The sequence below is a fragment of the Glycine soja genome, chromosome 14, assembly GCF_004193775.1.
Source record: "Glycine soja cultivar W05 chromosome 14, ASM419377v2, whole genome shotgun sequence".
Classification (NCBI taxonomy): Eukaryota; Viridiplantae; Streptophyta; class Magnoliopsida; order Fabales; family Fabaceae; genus Glycine; species Glycine soja.
The window spans coordinates 3,866,255-3,882,707 of record NC_041015.1 but is presented as its reverse complement, the minus strand read 5'-3'; the positions used below and the strand labels follow the sequence as shown (position 1 = coordinate 3,882,707).

The 16,453-nt window shown below is 36.3% G+C and overlaps 2 protein-coding genes across 2 annotated transcripts; one reads left to right on the top strand and one right to left on the bottom strand.

Annotated features, from left to right (window-relative positions):
- Positions 1-577: 577 nt before the first annotated feature.
- On the bottom strand, positions 578-3,453 carry LOC114385087 (glucan endo-1,3-beta-glucosidase 12-like). Its single transcript, XM_028345057.1, has 3 exons — positions 3,087-3,453; positions 1,656-2,987; positions 578-965 (listed from the first exon to the last, which is right to left on the bottom strand). Exons 1-3 carry the CDS (start codon positions 3,133-3,135, stop codon positions 931-933), a joined length of 1,416 nt encoding a protein of 471 aa, XP_028200858.1. The 5' UTR covers positions 3,136-3,453; the 3' UTR covers positions 578-930.
- A 3,046-nt stretch (positions 3,454-6,499) lies between these two features.
- Positions 6,500-10,794, top strand: LOC114384449 (MDIS1-interacting receptor like kinase 2-like). The gene is made up of 3 exons (XM_028344122.1): positions 6,500-8,063; positions 8,838-10,310; positions 10,422-10,794. Exons 1-3 carry the CDS (start codon positions 6,821-6,823, stop codon positions 10,781-10,783), a joined length of 3,078 nt encoding a protein of 1,025 aa, XP_028199923.1. The 5' UTR covers positions 6,500-6,820; the 3' UTR covers positions 10,784-10,794.
- Positions 10,795-16,453: the final 5,659 nt, after the last annotated feature.

Below are 16,453 nucleotides of genomic sequence, written 5' to 3'. Positions count from 1 at the left end.
TACCTAAGAAAAATAAATTACCTAAGGAAAAAAACAGTAATGTGTAATTGTAAATTTCCATGCTATTGCTTTATTTGCTTTTGAGCTATTCGTTATGGAAATCATTTTTCATTTTAAAATTTCAGCAACACTGCATGTGATCAGCACTTAAGTTTTATCTCACAGAAACCCTACTCACTTCTTTTCTTGGATGAAAAAGGTTGCAAGTTGTGAATTAGGTCCCACAGGGACGACTCACCCACCCGTCCAAATAAAGCTAAATATACTGAATGGTAGGTAAACTGCCCTATAACCATAAGAGCTGCTACTTAACTTCACAAGCAATTAGTCAATTAGAGGATACTCTAGGTCACCTAAATTGAGAAAATAGTCTCCACCCTAAGCGTGATTAAATATCGTTAGTCACGGACGGGAAAAATCTTAATAAAGGTTTAGTTTTTATTATTCTTAAACATGTTTTACTTCAATTTAAATTTTCTTCCAAAGTGAAATGCTGGAAGTTAATATTTCTTTCATATAATCCTCTGAACAAAATTTTAATAGGACGCCCATGTGATGCAGTGGAAGAAAAAGGTACTTCAAATATGATGAAACCTGAAGAACAACGATCACTTCAGAAATCACAAAAGATAAAGTCTACTGCAAAGTAAAAAAAAAATCTTAGATACAATTTACTTTAGTCCCCAAAGTTAAATTAATGTAGTTACTAGCTAACCCATTCCCAGTTTCCACCAACTGGAAGAAAAGTCAACGTTATTAACTAACATAATCCATAACCCCAAAAAATCTTAAAACTAATATAAACCAACAATTAATTTATCTTCTCTTCCTAGTCTCACTTCCAGACACCTTCCCATAACATACTTTACACAAAGCAAAATCAGCCAGATGCATATCCTCATGCGGGAATATCTCTGCCCTCTTCAGCTTTTAGTATCCAGTAGGAAACTCGCAGCTACCATACCCTGCAAAATAACAACTTAGGTTAATTATGCTCACATCCACATATCCATAATTTCAACTAAAAAATTTTAAAAAATCAATAAAGTACAATTATTACAATTTTTCATTAGGTTTGCGTCCATTTCCCTTGTCCCTCCTGGAATAGGGTTTTCGCCAAAATTGTGATAAATAAAAAAACATTTTTTTTTTCATAGATCAAGTAACACAACACTGTAGCACCGTAATTAGAATGGACCCCTATAGTACACTATACCCACTAAAGTTACGCCACGTCGTTATCATAAAAGATTCCCCTTCTCAACCCTATCACGTGCCTCTTTTATGTCCACTGACCTGTCGTGCACCACTCTTCTCACCCCGCTCAAGTTAGCAGCCCAACATAACACTATTCTAAACTACACCCAATCGGAAGATAAAAAAGTAAAAGACTTAAACATGATTTTTCATATATGTACTATTCTTCTTTTCTAATTTATTGCCTAAAAAACATTTTTTTTTTTTATATTTCACAATCTAATCTAACAATTTTTAGTATATGCTGTTACTTAACGTGACACACTTGCTACACCTTCAATCAACCAATAATTTGGTATTCTTTTAATTTATTTGGTAATAAACTGGAAAAAAAAAATTCATGCATCAAAACATATTTAAGGCAAAATAAAAATAAAAGGGGTTTATAGAATACTCACTAGGTTCCTGCGTGACCACGTACGACGTACCCCCGAAATAGCAGCTACCACCCTTGCGCGACTGCTTCTGGTAATAACTGTTGAACGCGAACGAAGCGTGGGCAACAAGCGTGTTAGGATCGTAACACGTGGCACCGCGCTGAATCGGACCGCAATCAGAACCTCCCTCGCCGCAAGCGAAATCTAGAGCCGCCTGCAGCTTAACCTTATCCGCGTCGGGGTTCGCCACGCACCATGTGTTCCCAGTGGTACTCTTCGAAACCCCGCCGCTCACAACGGGCGCCGGCGTCTCCTTCTGCTGTCCGCCGCCGCTCACCGGCGCCGACGGACGGTCGTGGTAGTCCTTGAGCTCTTCCACCGTTAACGGAACATTGTAAACCCTCCTCTCGTCAGGGTAAAAAAGCCCAAAGTTTCTCTCGGAAGTGGGCCCGGGCTTCTGGTTCTCATTAAAAAGGGCGAAGAGATAAACGGTGAGATCGGCTTTGGGCCTGAGGGGGGTCCCAGCAGCGGTCAAGATCTTACGAACAAGATTCCCGTTGTAGGCTGCAGCGTTCTCTACGCTGGCACCCACCTCATTACTATCCCCCTTAGAAGGCCAACCTGTTTCAGTAACCACGATCTTAACGTCGTCGTATTTCAAAGCACTTAGCGCGGAGAAAACGGCGTCGATTTGGGCGTCAAATAGGTTATAATATCTCAACCCGTTACCCGGATCCACCACTCCAGGGTTATCACGGAACAGCGCGTAGTCCAAAGAGATGACGTCAGCGTTTGACTCATACGCGAAAAACGGGTACACGTTAACCATTAGGTATGACCCGGTTTCGCGGAGAAAGTCCAGCATGGGCTTGAAAACGGGATCCACGAGTTCGGGTCGGAACGACCCGGCGGAGGAAGGGTAGGAATTTGCAAGCGCGGAGAGTGCAATGGGGGAGGAAACCTTAATGTCCTTGTCGAGGTTGTGCTTGGTGAGGGCTTTTTGGATGTTCTTCATGGCGGGTACGAGGAACTTGGTGGTGTTGTGTGGATCCACGAAAACCTCGTTGCCGACCGCAATGGATTCGATTTGCGTGTGAGGGTAGTACGCGGCGACGTTCCTTTCGACCCATGAGGATGCAAAGGAGGGAGCTTTGGCGGCTGCGAAAAGTTGCTGGTTCGGAAGATCAACCGTCACTTTGATTCCGGATCCGGATAGTGCCCGTAACACTGCCGGGTCGGTGTCGTAGACTTTGACACGTGTCAGTCCTTGGGATTTGAGGAGTTGAACGACCTTCACCGCGGAGGGGAGGTTGTTCGCTATACGACCGTAGTTAACTCCAATGGAACCTCCATCTGAAACAAACAAACAATGTAGGATAAAAGGGTTAACTTTTGTTATGCAAAAATGAAAGAAGAGAAAGAGAGAAATGAAGTGGTAGAGGTGAGCATTGCCTGCGAGTGCCAGGGAAAGGAGAATGGTGAGGATGATGAAGCGATGCATTCTCTGCTCCTGTGGAGAGAAACAGAGCGGGAGAGAGAGAGAGGGTTTGTGTTTGTTGTGTTGTTGACGATGTTTCTGGGAATGTGGTGTGCAGAGTGTGTGTATGTCTGTGGAACAAATGGGTGACGTGAGAGAGAGTGGTGTGTGTTAATTACTATGTAGGAAGGGAAGGGTGTTGAGGGAAACGAGGTGGTGGTAAAGGGTAAGAAGGAAAGTGGGACCCACTTGGTGTAAGTGACAGTAACAAATGGACGAGTGATTATAGGACCACCATCAATCACTCATGGCCTGGTGTGCCCAGTTGCCCTGCCTCATGCTGCTCAGAAGTTCAAGAACTGGAGGGATGCGCGTTTGATCAGGATTTCGATGTTTTTATTATTAAACTCATGAGAGGAATGGTCATTTTACGACAAAAAAAAGTAATCATAAGATTATTAATTTTTAAAATAATTTAAATAAAAATATAAAACTATTTTATATTATATATAAGTATTAGATTCTATTTTTTATTTTAATTATATGATTATGGACACCTTTTGTGGTGCATGAATCATGATTTTCCGTAGGATTTTGTTTTTCTTTTAATGAAGAAACAGCCGAAAAAAGGCCAATTTAAGAATCAGAATGAAAATTGACTATGGCATTTTGTTCATTGCTGTATTTAAGTTCTCGATCTCACAGGGGATAGTGTTTTGAAGGAGCTGCTATCGTCCATTAATGATAAAGATAAAAAAAATATGGTCATGCTTATTTCATTTCATGTACTTTTTTGAACTAATGGTAAAACTCAATTTTACATCATTGTCTTGTCAGATCTTCTTTGCCTTTTTTTTTTCTTCCTAGAGCCTCATGAGGCCCGCAACTTGGACCACGGTGAGGGGTTGGTAGACCTGGACCTCCCAACGAATCTCCGGGATTAAACCAGAGATGAAACAACTGAGGAGGAAGGGCGGCGGAAGCCCAATGATGCGATTTGTGAGATCCTCAAACTCGTTCAGGTATTACTGCACAAAACCCTTATGAGTTAATTTGAACAATGCACCCATGGGGTCCTCGTATTGTGACGGGCAAAACGGGTTTGCAAAGCTTGTAAAAAGGCCGGCCAGGAAGTGAACTGTGCATTGCTGGATATACATTGATACCACGCAAGTGTCCGCCCTTCCATGTAAAATGAGGCTATCGTGAGGCGGTCACGGTCTAGCGTGCCATGGTACTCAAAGTACTGGGTAATTTTGAAAATCCACCCGAGAGGGTTGGTACCATTAAATCGTGGGACCTCTAACTTCATTTTATGTGTTGTTGCGGGAATGGGGGTCGAATGGGTGGAGTGAGGATCAAGGTTGGGTTGCGGAAAGGAAAATGGTGAGGCTCGATTGAGGATTTCATCCATTTTCAAGGTCATAGTTTAGAGAGTATCATCGAGACGAGTAAGAAGGGCTTCTAGGGAACCCGAGGCCCCATGATGAGGGGGGTACTGGACATGGCGAAAGGAAATGAGAGCACCAAATTGTTATGACTACGCTGGGTTTACGAGGACCAGCACCTCCAGACAACTAGAGAGAAAAGGAGAAGAAACAGGGGAAGGAAAATTCATAAGCTTTTTCATTGATTCTTTCTCTTTATTTACAGGTATTTATAAACTTCCTAGTAACAGAATGATCCTAAGAATATTACAATCACCAATTTGTTAGTGCTGTCGTGCAGGGCTGACAACATCAAGCAAGAATTTTGTGCAAGGAAGATTTTTGAAGATTCTGGGAATGACTCAGCATTCTCTTTTTGTCGCTATCCTCAAACGAAGTCGTTTAGGTATGCACGTTTCTTAATCCTTCGCTTGGGCTTGTCTTCTGTTGGCACCCCCTCTTTTGCATATTCCACTCTAGCTGATGCTCTGTTTTTGTTGTTCACTTCTGCTTGTGGTTCTATGTTCGTAACACATTACACATTTGGTTCTATACGTTTTTAAAATTTAGCAATTTAGTAAACTATTAGTTTGTTGTCAATTTTTTAGCTAAAAATATTAATGTAGCATTTAAGTGATGACATCACACTCAATATTTTTTAGCAAAAAATTAATTTAATCTAATTAATTAATATATTTATTATCAATTTATGTTTTAACTCTATGATTAATAACTTCACATACAAAAATTTTATTCATTGATACATATATAGGAGGAATCAAATTACACGATGTAACTTTGATAATTTTTTCACCATTTTTATAACTTAATATAAAACGTTATTTTTGTTGATTCAACTATTGAAATATATCTACATATTGTTAAGATTGTTTATGTTAAATTTTGTCAAAATTGAACAACAACAAAGAGGTAATCAAATGATCTATATTTTAGTATATTTTAAAATGTTATATTATATTGATTTTAACTATAATGAACAAGACAACAATAGATTTTGGATCAATATCAAATTTTGCATATATGATCTATGTAAAAAGAACTTTTAAACTAACGGTGAGTTTAAGAAAATATTATCCAATTTAAAATTATAAAATAGTAAAATAGTTGTCAAAATGGCACCAAACAATTTTTGTTGCTAAGAGTGTTAATGATGTTATCCTTAGTGACCGAAAATGGTCTGGTCACTGAATAAAAGAATTTGTTACATAGTGACCGATTTGGATTTGGTCTCTGTTTCGCTAGAAATAAATTTCTTACAATAACAATTTACCGACTTGGGTTGTTCAGACTGCTCCTCTTCGGTCTCTAATGTATGCAGACCTATATACCCAATTTAGAGACCGATTTGGTTGGTCTCTAATGACATTTTCTTGTAGTTACAGCATGTTTGGGTACCATTAATATCAGTGTGGCTACCTCAAAATCTTGAACTGTGACAGACACCAAACCAAAATCTTATTTATTTAATATTTCTTTTTCTCTTTTGCTAGTTGTGTTTAAATGATAAGCTTTTAGATGGATGACAATCATATGAAGTGATAACTATTTTTGCTTGATGTTCGCGTAGGATGTTGTGTGGTTCCTTTATTAAAGAGTAAAGACAAAAACGTGATTTAAATTTGCTTGATTTTCCTCCGATCATTACTAGTTCTTTGATGATAGCTCCAATTCCATCAGCATTCTAAAAATAGCTTATTTATGACAAAGCTTTACATAAAAAATAAAAATAAAAAATAAAAACATAACAGCCTAAAAAACAGCAAATGCAAACACACTCAAAAGACAACAATGATAACATAAGAATGCTGATCGAGAGTGATTTCTTAGGCAGAATTGTGATAGGACTGGTTACTCTGTGCCTGCCATCTGTCCAAGACAAATTCCCAAATAAAGGCAACCCATGACTGGCACCAATTGGCCGCAGTATAACCTGAAACTTCTTTTCTCCGGTTCTCTTAAAAGTCAACGAACATGGTTGAACAAGAACCTTAATCCCCTTTGACCCGTGAGTATTCACAACATACGTGCTTGGAGGCCCAACATTTGTAACTGTACGAGTAACACTTACGGTCTTTGACCCAGGATGACGCACCGTAATTGAAGGATAGTTGAAATTTTCAATTCTGTAAGACTTAGGACAAGTGTAAGGGAATTTCAATTTGGCAAACAACTTGGAGCCTCGCGAGGCCCGCGACTTAGAACGTGGTAGCTCTGAGCGTCCAACATTTTGTACCTCACAATAATCACCCAATAGATCAAACATGGTTTTCACTAAGCTTTCATTGATTGGTCTAATTCTGTGTTCACTCCTAAGCCTCCATTCCTCCCAAATTTTCAGGTTTTCTTCTTTTGCCTTTGCTGCCATCACTGCTTATGAAGGGACCGAAGCAAGTGCTCTACTTGAGTGGAGAGCTAGCCTTGATAACCAAAGCCAAGCTTCTCTGTCTTCATGGACAAGTGGTGTCAGTCCTTGCAGGTGGAAAGGAATCGTTTGTAAAGAATCCAACTCTGTGACCGCTATAAGTGTCACAAATCTTGGGCTAAAAGGTACTCTTCACACTCTCAACTTCTCTTCCTTTCCCAAGCTGCTAACTCTGGATATCAGTTACAACCGTTTTAGTGGAACTATTCCTCAGCAAATTGCTAACTTGTCCAGAGTTTCTCGGTTGATAATGGATGATAATCTTTTTAATGGCTCAATCCCTATCTCCATGATGAAGTTGTCTAGCTTGTCATGGCTAAACTTAGCAAGCAATAAACTTTCTGGCTACATTCCTAAGGAGATTGGACAACTGCGGAGCTTGAAGTATTTATTACTTGGATTCAATAACCTTTATGGCACCATTCCTCCAACAATTGGAATGTTGGCCAACCTCGTTGAACTTAATCTGTCAAGTAACTCCATCTCTGGTCAAATTCCTTCAGTTAGAAACTTGACAAATTTAGAAAGCCTTAAGCTCTCAGACAATAGTCTTTCTGGCCCCATTCCACCCTACATAGGAGACTTGGTCAATTTGATTGTCTTTGAAATCGATCAAAATAATATTTCAGGATTAATTCCTTCCAGTATTGGAAACTTGACAAAGCTGGTCAATATGTCCATTGGCACTAACATGATTTCTGGATCAATTCCTACCTCCATCGGAAACTTGGTCAATCTAATGATCTTAGACCTTTGTCAAAACAATATTTCCGGAACTATTCCTGCCACCTTTGGAAATTTGACAAAGCTCACCTATTTACTAGTGTTCGAAAACACACTTCATGGTAGATTACCACCCGCAATGAATAACCTCACCAATTTCATAAGCTTACAACTATCTACAAACAGTTTTACTGGCCCTTTGCCGCAACAAATTTGCCTTGGTGGTTCACTTGACCAATTTGCTGCTGACTATAATTATTTCACGGGTCCGGTTCCAAAAAGCCTGAAAAATTGCTCCAGTCTTTACAGACTCAGACTAGATGGAAACCGGTTGACCGGAAATATATCAGATGTTTTTGGTGTATGAGTTGAATGAGAGGTTGGAAACTTGGAGACGAGTTCTAGAAACACATGGCTTTCGCCTAAGCAGAAGCAAATCGGAGTATATGAAATGTAAGTTCAACAAAAGAATGAGGGTTTCTAACTCAGAGGTGAAAATAGGAGACCATATTATCCCTCAAGTCACACGGTTTAAATATCTTGGGTCTGTAATACAGGATGATGGAGAAATTGAAGGGGATGTGAATCATCGCATTCAAGCAGGATGGATGAAATGGAGAAAAGCATCGGGGGTGTTATGTGATGCAAAGGTACCGATCAAGTTAAAGGGAAAGTTTTATCGGACTGCGGTAAGACCGGCGATTTTGTACGGAACAGAATGTTGGACGGTCAAGAGCCAACATGAGAATAAAGTAGGTGTAGCGGAGATGAGGATGTTGCGGTGGATGTGTGGTAAGACTCGACAGGATAAAATTAGAAACGAAGCTATTAGAGAGAGGGTTGGAGTAGCGCCTATTGTAGAGAAGATGGTGGAAAATAGACTTAGATGGTTTGGGCATGTAGAGAGAAGACCGGTAGACTCTGTAGTGAGGAGAGTAGACCAGATGGAGAGAAGGCAAACAATTCGAGGTAGAGGAAGACCCAAAAAGACTATAAGAGAGGTTATCAAAAAGGATCTCGAACTTAATGATTTGGATAGAAGTATGGTACTTGATAGAACATTATGGCGGAAGTCGATCCATGTAGCCGACCCCACCTAGTGGGATAAGACGTTGTTGTTGTTGTTGTTTTTGGTGTATATCCAGAGTTGAACTACATTGATCTGAGTAGCAATAACTTTTATGGCCACATTTCACCAAACTGGGCTAAGTGTCCTGGTCTCACAAGCCTTAGGATATCCAACAACAATTTATCTGGTGGTATACCCCCAGAACTCGGCCAGGCACCCAAATTACAAGTACTAGTCTTGTCTTCAAATCATCTAACAGGAAAAATTCCAAAGGAACTTGGGAACCTGACCACTTTGTGGAAGTTGTCAATAGGCGACAATGAACTTTCTGGCAACATTCCTGCAGAAATAGGAGACTTGTCTCGCCTTACAAATCTTAAGCTTGCAGCAAATAATTTAGGTGGCCCGGTTCCAAAACAGGTGGGAGAGTTGCACAAGTTACTTTACTTGAACTTGAGCAAGAATGAATTCACAGAAAGCATTCCATCAGAATTTAACCAATTGCAATCTCTTCAAGATCTTGACCTTAGTAGGAATTTGTTAAACGGAAAAATACCAGCAGAACTTGCAACTTTGCAAAGATTGGAAACACTAAACCTCTCAAACAACAATCTATCAGGAGCCATTCCTGATTTTAAGAATAGCTTGGCAAATGTTGACATATCTAACAACCAATTGGAGGGTTCAATTCCTAACATTCCAGCCTTTCTTAATGCTCCATTTGATGCATTGAAAAATAATAAAGGCTTGTGTGGAAATGCCTCCAGTTTGGTGCCTTGCGACACCCCATCTCATGATAAAGGGAAAAGAAATGTCATCATGTTGGCATTACTTCTTACTTTGGGTTCTCTAATTCTAGTGGCATTCGTGGTTGGAGTTTCGTTATGCATTTGCAATCGAAGAGCAAGCAAAGGCAAAAAGGTGGAGGCTGAAGAAGAAAGAAGTCAGGATCATTATTTCATATGGAGTTATGATGGAAAATTAGTGTATGAAGATATCTTGGAAGCCACAGAGGGGTTTGATGATAAATATCTCATTGGAGAAGGAGGGTCTGCATCTGTTTATAAGGCAATATTACCCACAGAACATATTGTTGCTGTGAAAAAACTTCATGCTTCAACCAACGAGGAAACACCCGCTTTAAGAGCTTTTACAACTGAGGTTAAAGCCTTGGCAGAGATCAAGCATCGTAACATTGTGAAGTCACTTGGATATTGTTTACATTCACGCTTCTCCTTTTTGGTTTACGAGTTCCTAGAGGGTGGTAGCTTGGATAAAGTACTAACCGATGATACGCGTGCAACAATGTTTGATTGGGAAAGGAGGGTGAAGGTTGTTAAAGGTGTGGCAAGTGCTTTGTACTATATGCATCATGGTTGCTTTCCTCCTATTGTTCACCGTGACATATCAAGCAAGAATGTTCTTATAGATTTGGATTATGAAGCCCACATCTCTGACTTCGGAACAGCTAAAATTCTGAATCCTGATTCACAAAATTTAACCGTGTTTGCAGGCACATGTGGATATTCTGCACCAGGTTAGGCCATTTTTGTTCTTAGGAATTTAATCCTATATATATATACTTGTTTCAATAATAAGTCATGCTACTTCTTGTGTAATATCATTTTCATATTTTGATATATTACAGAGCTTGCTTATACTATGGAAGTGAATGAGAAATGTGATGTTTTTAGTTTTGGAGTGCTTTGTTTGGAAATAATGATGGGAAAACATCCAGGGGATCTGATTTCTTCACTATTATCACCCTCTGCAATGTCATCAGTGTCCAATTTGCTGTTAAAAGATGTGTTGGAGCAACGACTACCTCATCCAGAGAAGCCAGTTGTTAAGGAGGTGATCTTGATTGCAAAAATAACATTAGCTTGCTTAAGTGAAAGTCCACGTTTTCGCCCAAGCATGGAACAAGTGTATAACGAGTTTGTGATGCCAAGATCATCTTCAGTGAATTTATTATCCATGATCACACTTGGTCAACTCAGAGATAATTGAACCTTGTTTTCTGGTGTGTTGTAAGCTTTTTGTTATATTAATGTTTGTTGTGTGCATGCTTCTTCTATTTTGTCAGACCTGGAAAATATTGCAAAGCTGTCTTATGTCTTTAAGTAAGACCCGGAGTCTTTATTTTGTAGGTTGAATAAATATGGTCTAGTTTTAAAGGGAGACAGCAGTGATTTCTTTAAGTAATTAAGGATATTTTCACTATATATTTCAAAATTAACGTACCACTTGAAATCTCTTCCAATTAATGATGCATATATAGTCTAAATACCATTTGCGGTAGTGATTTTTATTAAAATCTATTGTTCAAAATATTCTTATGCGAATTTTATTGCAGATTGACCATAGTTCTAAATGATATTCAAAATACAGTTGCTACAAAGGAAGCAGTTTGGGATCGATTTTAGCTCTAGTCTTCACTCTTCAGTGTGGCGTCTAATTTCAAAATTTTTATTTTCTAATCAAATCAAACTAGTTTGGGATTTTTATGTTTTTTTTTATAAATAAATCCTTCAAAAATCGGAAATTAAAAGAAGCCAAATCAAATGCATTACTTCAATATATGCTTCTTGGATTCCAATCAGGTAGAGCACTCTTGCACTCGGCCCCAATTTGAACGTAATTAATTGTAGTGCCAGCTGTTGGATTAATTGAAAATCAACGAGTCTCTTCTTAATTTTCAACCGATGAATATATACTATGATTATTATCTCAAACTCACCTAAAAAATTGAGCCAAGTTGCCAACAGTGGACCAGAAGCGAGGAGGAAAAACAAAAAAAATCTGCAACTCTCGACTTGGAAAATCCAAGAAAATCTTATGTACCCTTATCCTAAACAAGATCGCATGTTAGTGTCTTGATGGGAAGAACTTGTATTGAATGGAAAAGTATATAATTTTTTCGTTTCTATTATATATTATGTCTCATGTTTGATTTGTGTACTTTACAACTAGACAAGTCTTTTTCACACCACGTGGTGGGGATGCTAATTTGATCTGTCTATACCGGGTTAAAGTCTTGGGCAATTTCATTGTAAATAACTGACTTGTGCCTTCCTAGGGATGCCGCCTGCAGCTAAGGTTTTAACTTGTGGTCATCATTAGCGTTGCGTTTTCATTATAATCTTTGTAATGTGCAAAATTGCAGATAATACACAATTGATGCAGCCTCAGTTAATGTAATGGTAGAGATCTCAATTTTTTTGACGTTGCAGATAAGCAAAATCTTTTTAAAACCTTGGATGCAGCAAGAAGTACATATATGGTCAATGAAAAGTGGGACTAATATGCCATGCATGAAGTTAATACTTAATACTTTGTTTCTTGAGGGAGAAAGAAACCAGTCAAGTTCTAAAATGAGAAATTAAGCTGTAGTAACAAACAAACAAAATATATAATGTTCAGATATACCCTGACGACAGATTATTAGCCACGGTGCCAAAGATTGAAGAAGCTGACGCATCATGCATATTGTAGTCTACAACCCATGTTATATAGAGTGCTAAAAGCTAGGCAACACTAAAGCTACATAAAACTACTATTAAAGCTAAATAGAAGATAAAAGATAACATTCATATTTTTCATTCATAATAATAGGCAAAGGAAAATACATTTAGATACTGATAAATGATATTAATCCATGGATAATATTTATCCAAATGTCAACATCATTTCATTCTGATCATAAATAAAATTATAATATAAAATATTTAACTCAGCCCAATATAATCCTTTAATTACTTTAATTTTAGTATATATTTGGGTCTTTCTAAGTTCATCCTAACATTACCTCGCCTCACATTGGGCCTTGCCCTCAATGAATAATTAGTATCCATTGATTGATATCAATTATGACTATTTATAAGTGTATTCCTTCTTTAGGAAATCAATCAATGAATGAAAATATCAAAGTTTATTTTTATGATTTTATTTCCTTTTTTAGGTAGATTAGGTTTTTTTTTGTAGACCTAGGCTATGTTTGATAAAACAAGTTGAAAAATTACCTGAAAGCTGAAAAGTTAATTGGTAATCAAAAGCTGAAAATTGAAAAATTAGCTTATTAAATTATAAATGTTTGGTAAAATTAATTGTTGAAGTAGTTGAAAAGTGTAAAATTATACAAAAATAATAAAATAATAATTTATTAAAAAAGGGTAACTAGAAAATTAGATAAATATATAAAGAATAAAATGAAAGAAAACATAAAAAAACTACAAATTAGTGTTTTAAAAAATATTACTTCAAGTAATATTTCAAAAAACGCTAGAAGCTACTAAGGATATGTTTGATGAAACTAACTCAAAAGCTAACTAAAAATTTGATAAAACTAATTGTTGAAGTAATTAAACAATGTAAAGTGACAAAAAAAATCATGATTTATTTTAAAAAGATAACTAGTAAATATATTGAAGATAAAAGAAAAGAAAATATAAAAAATTAGAAGCTGATGTTTTAAAAAATGTCACTTCAAGTAGAATTTTAAAAAACGTCAAAAGCTATTAAAAAATTGTTTACCAAATAGTCAAACAAACCTTTTAGCTAATAAAAAAATTTAAAAATTAACTGAAATGCCTTAACAAACATAGTGAAAACTGGTAGCTGAAAACTGAAAAACTAACTTATTAAATGTTCAATAAAATTAACTATTGAAATAAATGAAAAGTGTAAAATTATAAAAAAATAATAAAAACATGATTTACTTAGAAAAGGTGATAAGGAATTTGAATAAATGTATCGATGATAAAAATGGAAAAAAATATAAAAAGGTACATAGAAAAGGTCATAAGTGTATCAGGTGTTTGTGAATTGTGATGCCAAAATCACCTTTAATGGGTCCATTTCCTGTTATTACAATTGGACAACTCTAAAATATTTGAACTTGGATTTATTTTGCATTGTAAGCATTTTTGTCTGTCTGCATTGTAAGAAATCATGTAATACCGCATAGTTATAGGGTTATTGTGTAACAATTTTACTAGGTATAAGTTTAAGAGCATAACTCTAGAAACCAATTATTCTTTTGTGATCACCTGGTTTTCTTGTATAGCCGATAAATCCATTATATTTTAGATGTTTTAATGCATTAACTAAATAAATTTTTGTAAGAAAATAACCCAATTGTCGACACTTTCATGTGATTCATGTTTTGACATTTCATGATTGCACTTAATTATTTGTGTTTTTCAACGTAAGAAAAATGTGCAAGGAAACAGAAGATGAGCAAGACTTAGAAAGAAGAGCAAGATAAACTCACAAAGAAAGTCAAGTCTAACTTGGGGACTCCAGTAATGTAACTAATATGATCTTGATGTTTGAAGAAACTTTAAACATAGATTTATACTTTTTATGGAGCTGAGTTTTTTCTTTTGGTTGATTCATGGAGAGGCTCTAATCTGATTTAACACGGATCATACATGAAATTGGGCATAAAGTTGAAGTTGATGCCGATCAGAGAGCTTATCATAGGATACAAATTAATTGATTTGATTTTGTTTTTCCTCAAAGAATCTGAAAAGTAATTTAAGTAAAGTCATAATTAATTAAAGTAAATCTTAATTATTATTATTTTTCTTATAGAGATTTAGAAATAATTAATAATAAATTTACTTCTAGCATATATTTCTCGGTAGGTAGGTAACATACATTTCGTACATCAATCATTCTTCAGAGATTAAATCGTGCTTCCAGAAAACGGTGAAAGCAGAGTTTTTTTTTTTTTTCAAATTCAAGAAGCTCAAATATTATTGATGAAATAGAGAAGATACATCATTGCCCATGGTTTGGTCCAACTGAAATGGGACCTCGTCCAAAACTCAACATCCATCTAAGAAATAAAAAGACAAGGAAGCTAAACAACGGACAGCTTGCCTTGTCTTTTTTGTGAATAGCAATTCTTGCCTTGAAGCATTAGAACTAATTCTTCTCACATCCTCTACCAGACTATGAAATAGGCTTCTTCTTATACCTTATATTAAAAAAAGAAGAAGAAAAAGAAATATGCTTCTTCCACGCCTGACAAAGCTGAAAACAATCCACTTCATATTGAGCTCCTATTATGCATAACTATGCCACTTTAATTGTTGCCCATATAAATGCAAAATTCATTATCTCCCTCGGGCACAATTCTTTCTCTGTTATGATAAATGTTGAATCATTGCTTTCTTGTTTTGGTGTGTGACACTCTCTATTCTCACAAATAATGAATAAAAGAAAATAAAATTATGCAAATTTTTTTTTAAACACATTAACTTTAAATTGATTTCAAAAGATAAAAGGTTCGCATTCAATTAATGAAAACATGTTAGAAATTGTTCGAATAAAAACAGTAAAGTTATCCCGGCTCAAAACAAGGTCGTTCATGCTGAATGAATAATAAAAAAAACAAACAAATTTAACACGGATCATACACAGATTAATTTAAGTAAATCTTAATTATTATTATTTTTCTTATAGGAACTTATAAATAATTAATAATAAATTTACTTCTAGCATATATTTCTCGGTAGGTAGGTAACATACATTTCGTACATCAATCATTCTTCAGATTAAAATCGTGCTTCCAGAAAATGATGAAAGCATAGTTTTTTTTTCAAATTCAAGATGCTCACATATTATTGATGAAATAGAGAAGATGCTCATGATTTGGTTGATACGGGCTTACAAACAGAAATGCAGGCAGGAGTCATAAAAGCAAAAGAGGAGGTGCAAATAGAAACTAAGATCAAAAGAAGGATTTCAAAACCTTCTTACCTCAATGATTACGTTTGAGGAAGAATGGTGAGGCCAACAACTAAGGCCACCTTCTAGAATGTCCTTACTTGGCATTGTCAGCTCCTAGGGGACAATGTGGACAAATTTTGTTAGGACCAAATATTTCGAGAATCTTTTCTATTAGAATGAAGTCTATAAATACTAATGTAAATAACAAGCAAGGCATGAATGAAAATTATCCAATTTCCTTTACTCTCTTCTCTGTTCTTCCTTTCTCTCTTACTACTTGCTAGAGGTTCCTGGTTCCTTGAAAACTAGTACACGCTCATCCCTATCATTTGGTGCTCAACTAAAATGGGACCTTGTTATGGAGGGAGTAACACGACAACCACCATCAGATACAATACAACCAGGCACGATAGGAACAATCACTAGCATACAGCAGAGGCCCACTAGAAAGATCACCTAATCTTAGCACATAAGGGATTTTGTGTAATCCATTATGTTAAGGGAATACTGAGGTGGCAGGACAAGGAATAATATTGTCTGATACTTGTCTAAATTTCTGTTATTGTTGTCTAAATTCTGTTATTGCTAGAATTCACTAGAATTCTCTAGAATCGTGTTATCTTCTTTTCAAATCACAACATCATTGATGCATATATATAGGAGTAAACATGAATGTATTGGACAACAGAAAAATAATACAAGTTTCTTCCTTATCTTTCTCTCTTATAGAGGTTCCTGTTAGGCGTTTGGCAAGTGTACCAAATGTCCAAGTAATAAAATCTCGAAAGTCCGAGTGTCGATTTCACAGGGATTTTGTGTTGTACTTATCTTGGATACTTTTCAATTTATAAAAGAAAAACAATAGAGGAAAAGAGTAGACGAAAGAATAGAAGGCAATAATAGTGAATTAAGAAATGCGTGAATTAAAAGCAAGATAATTAA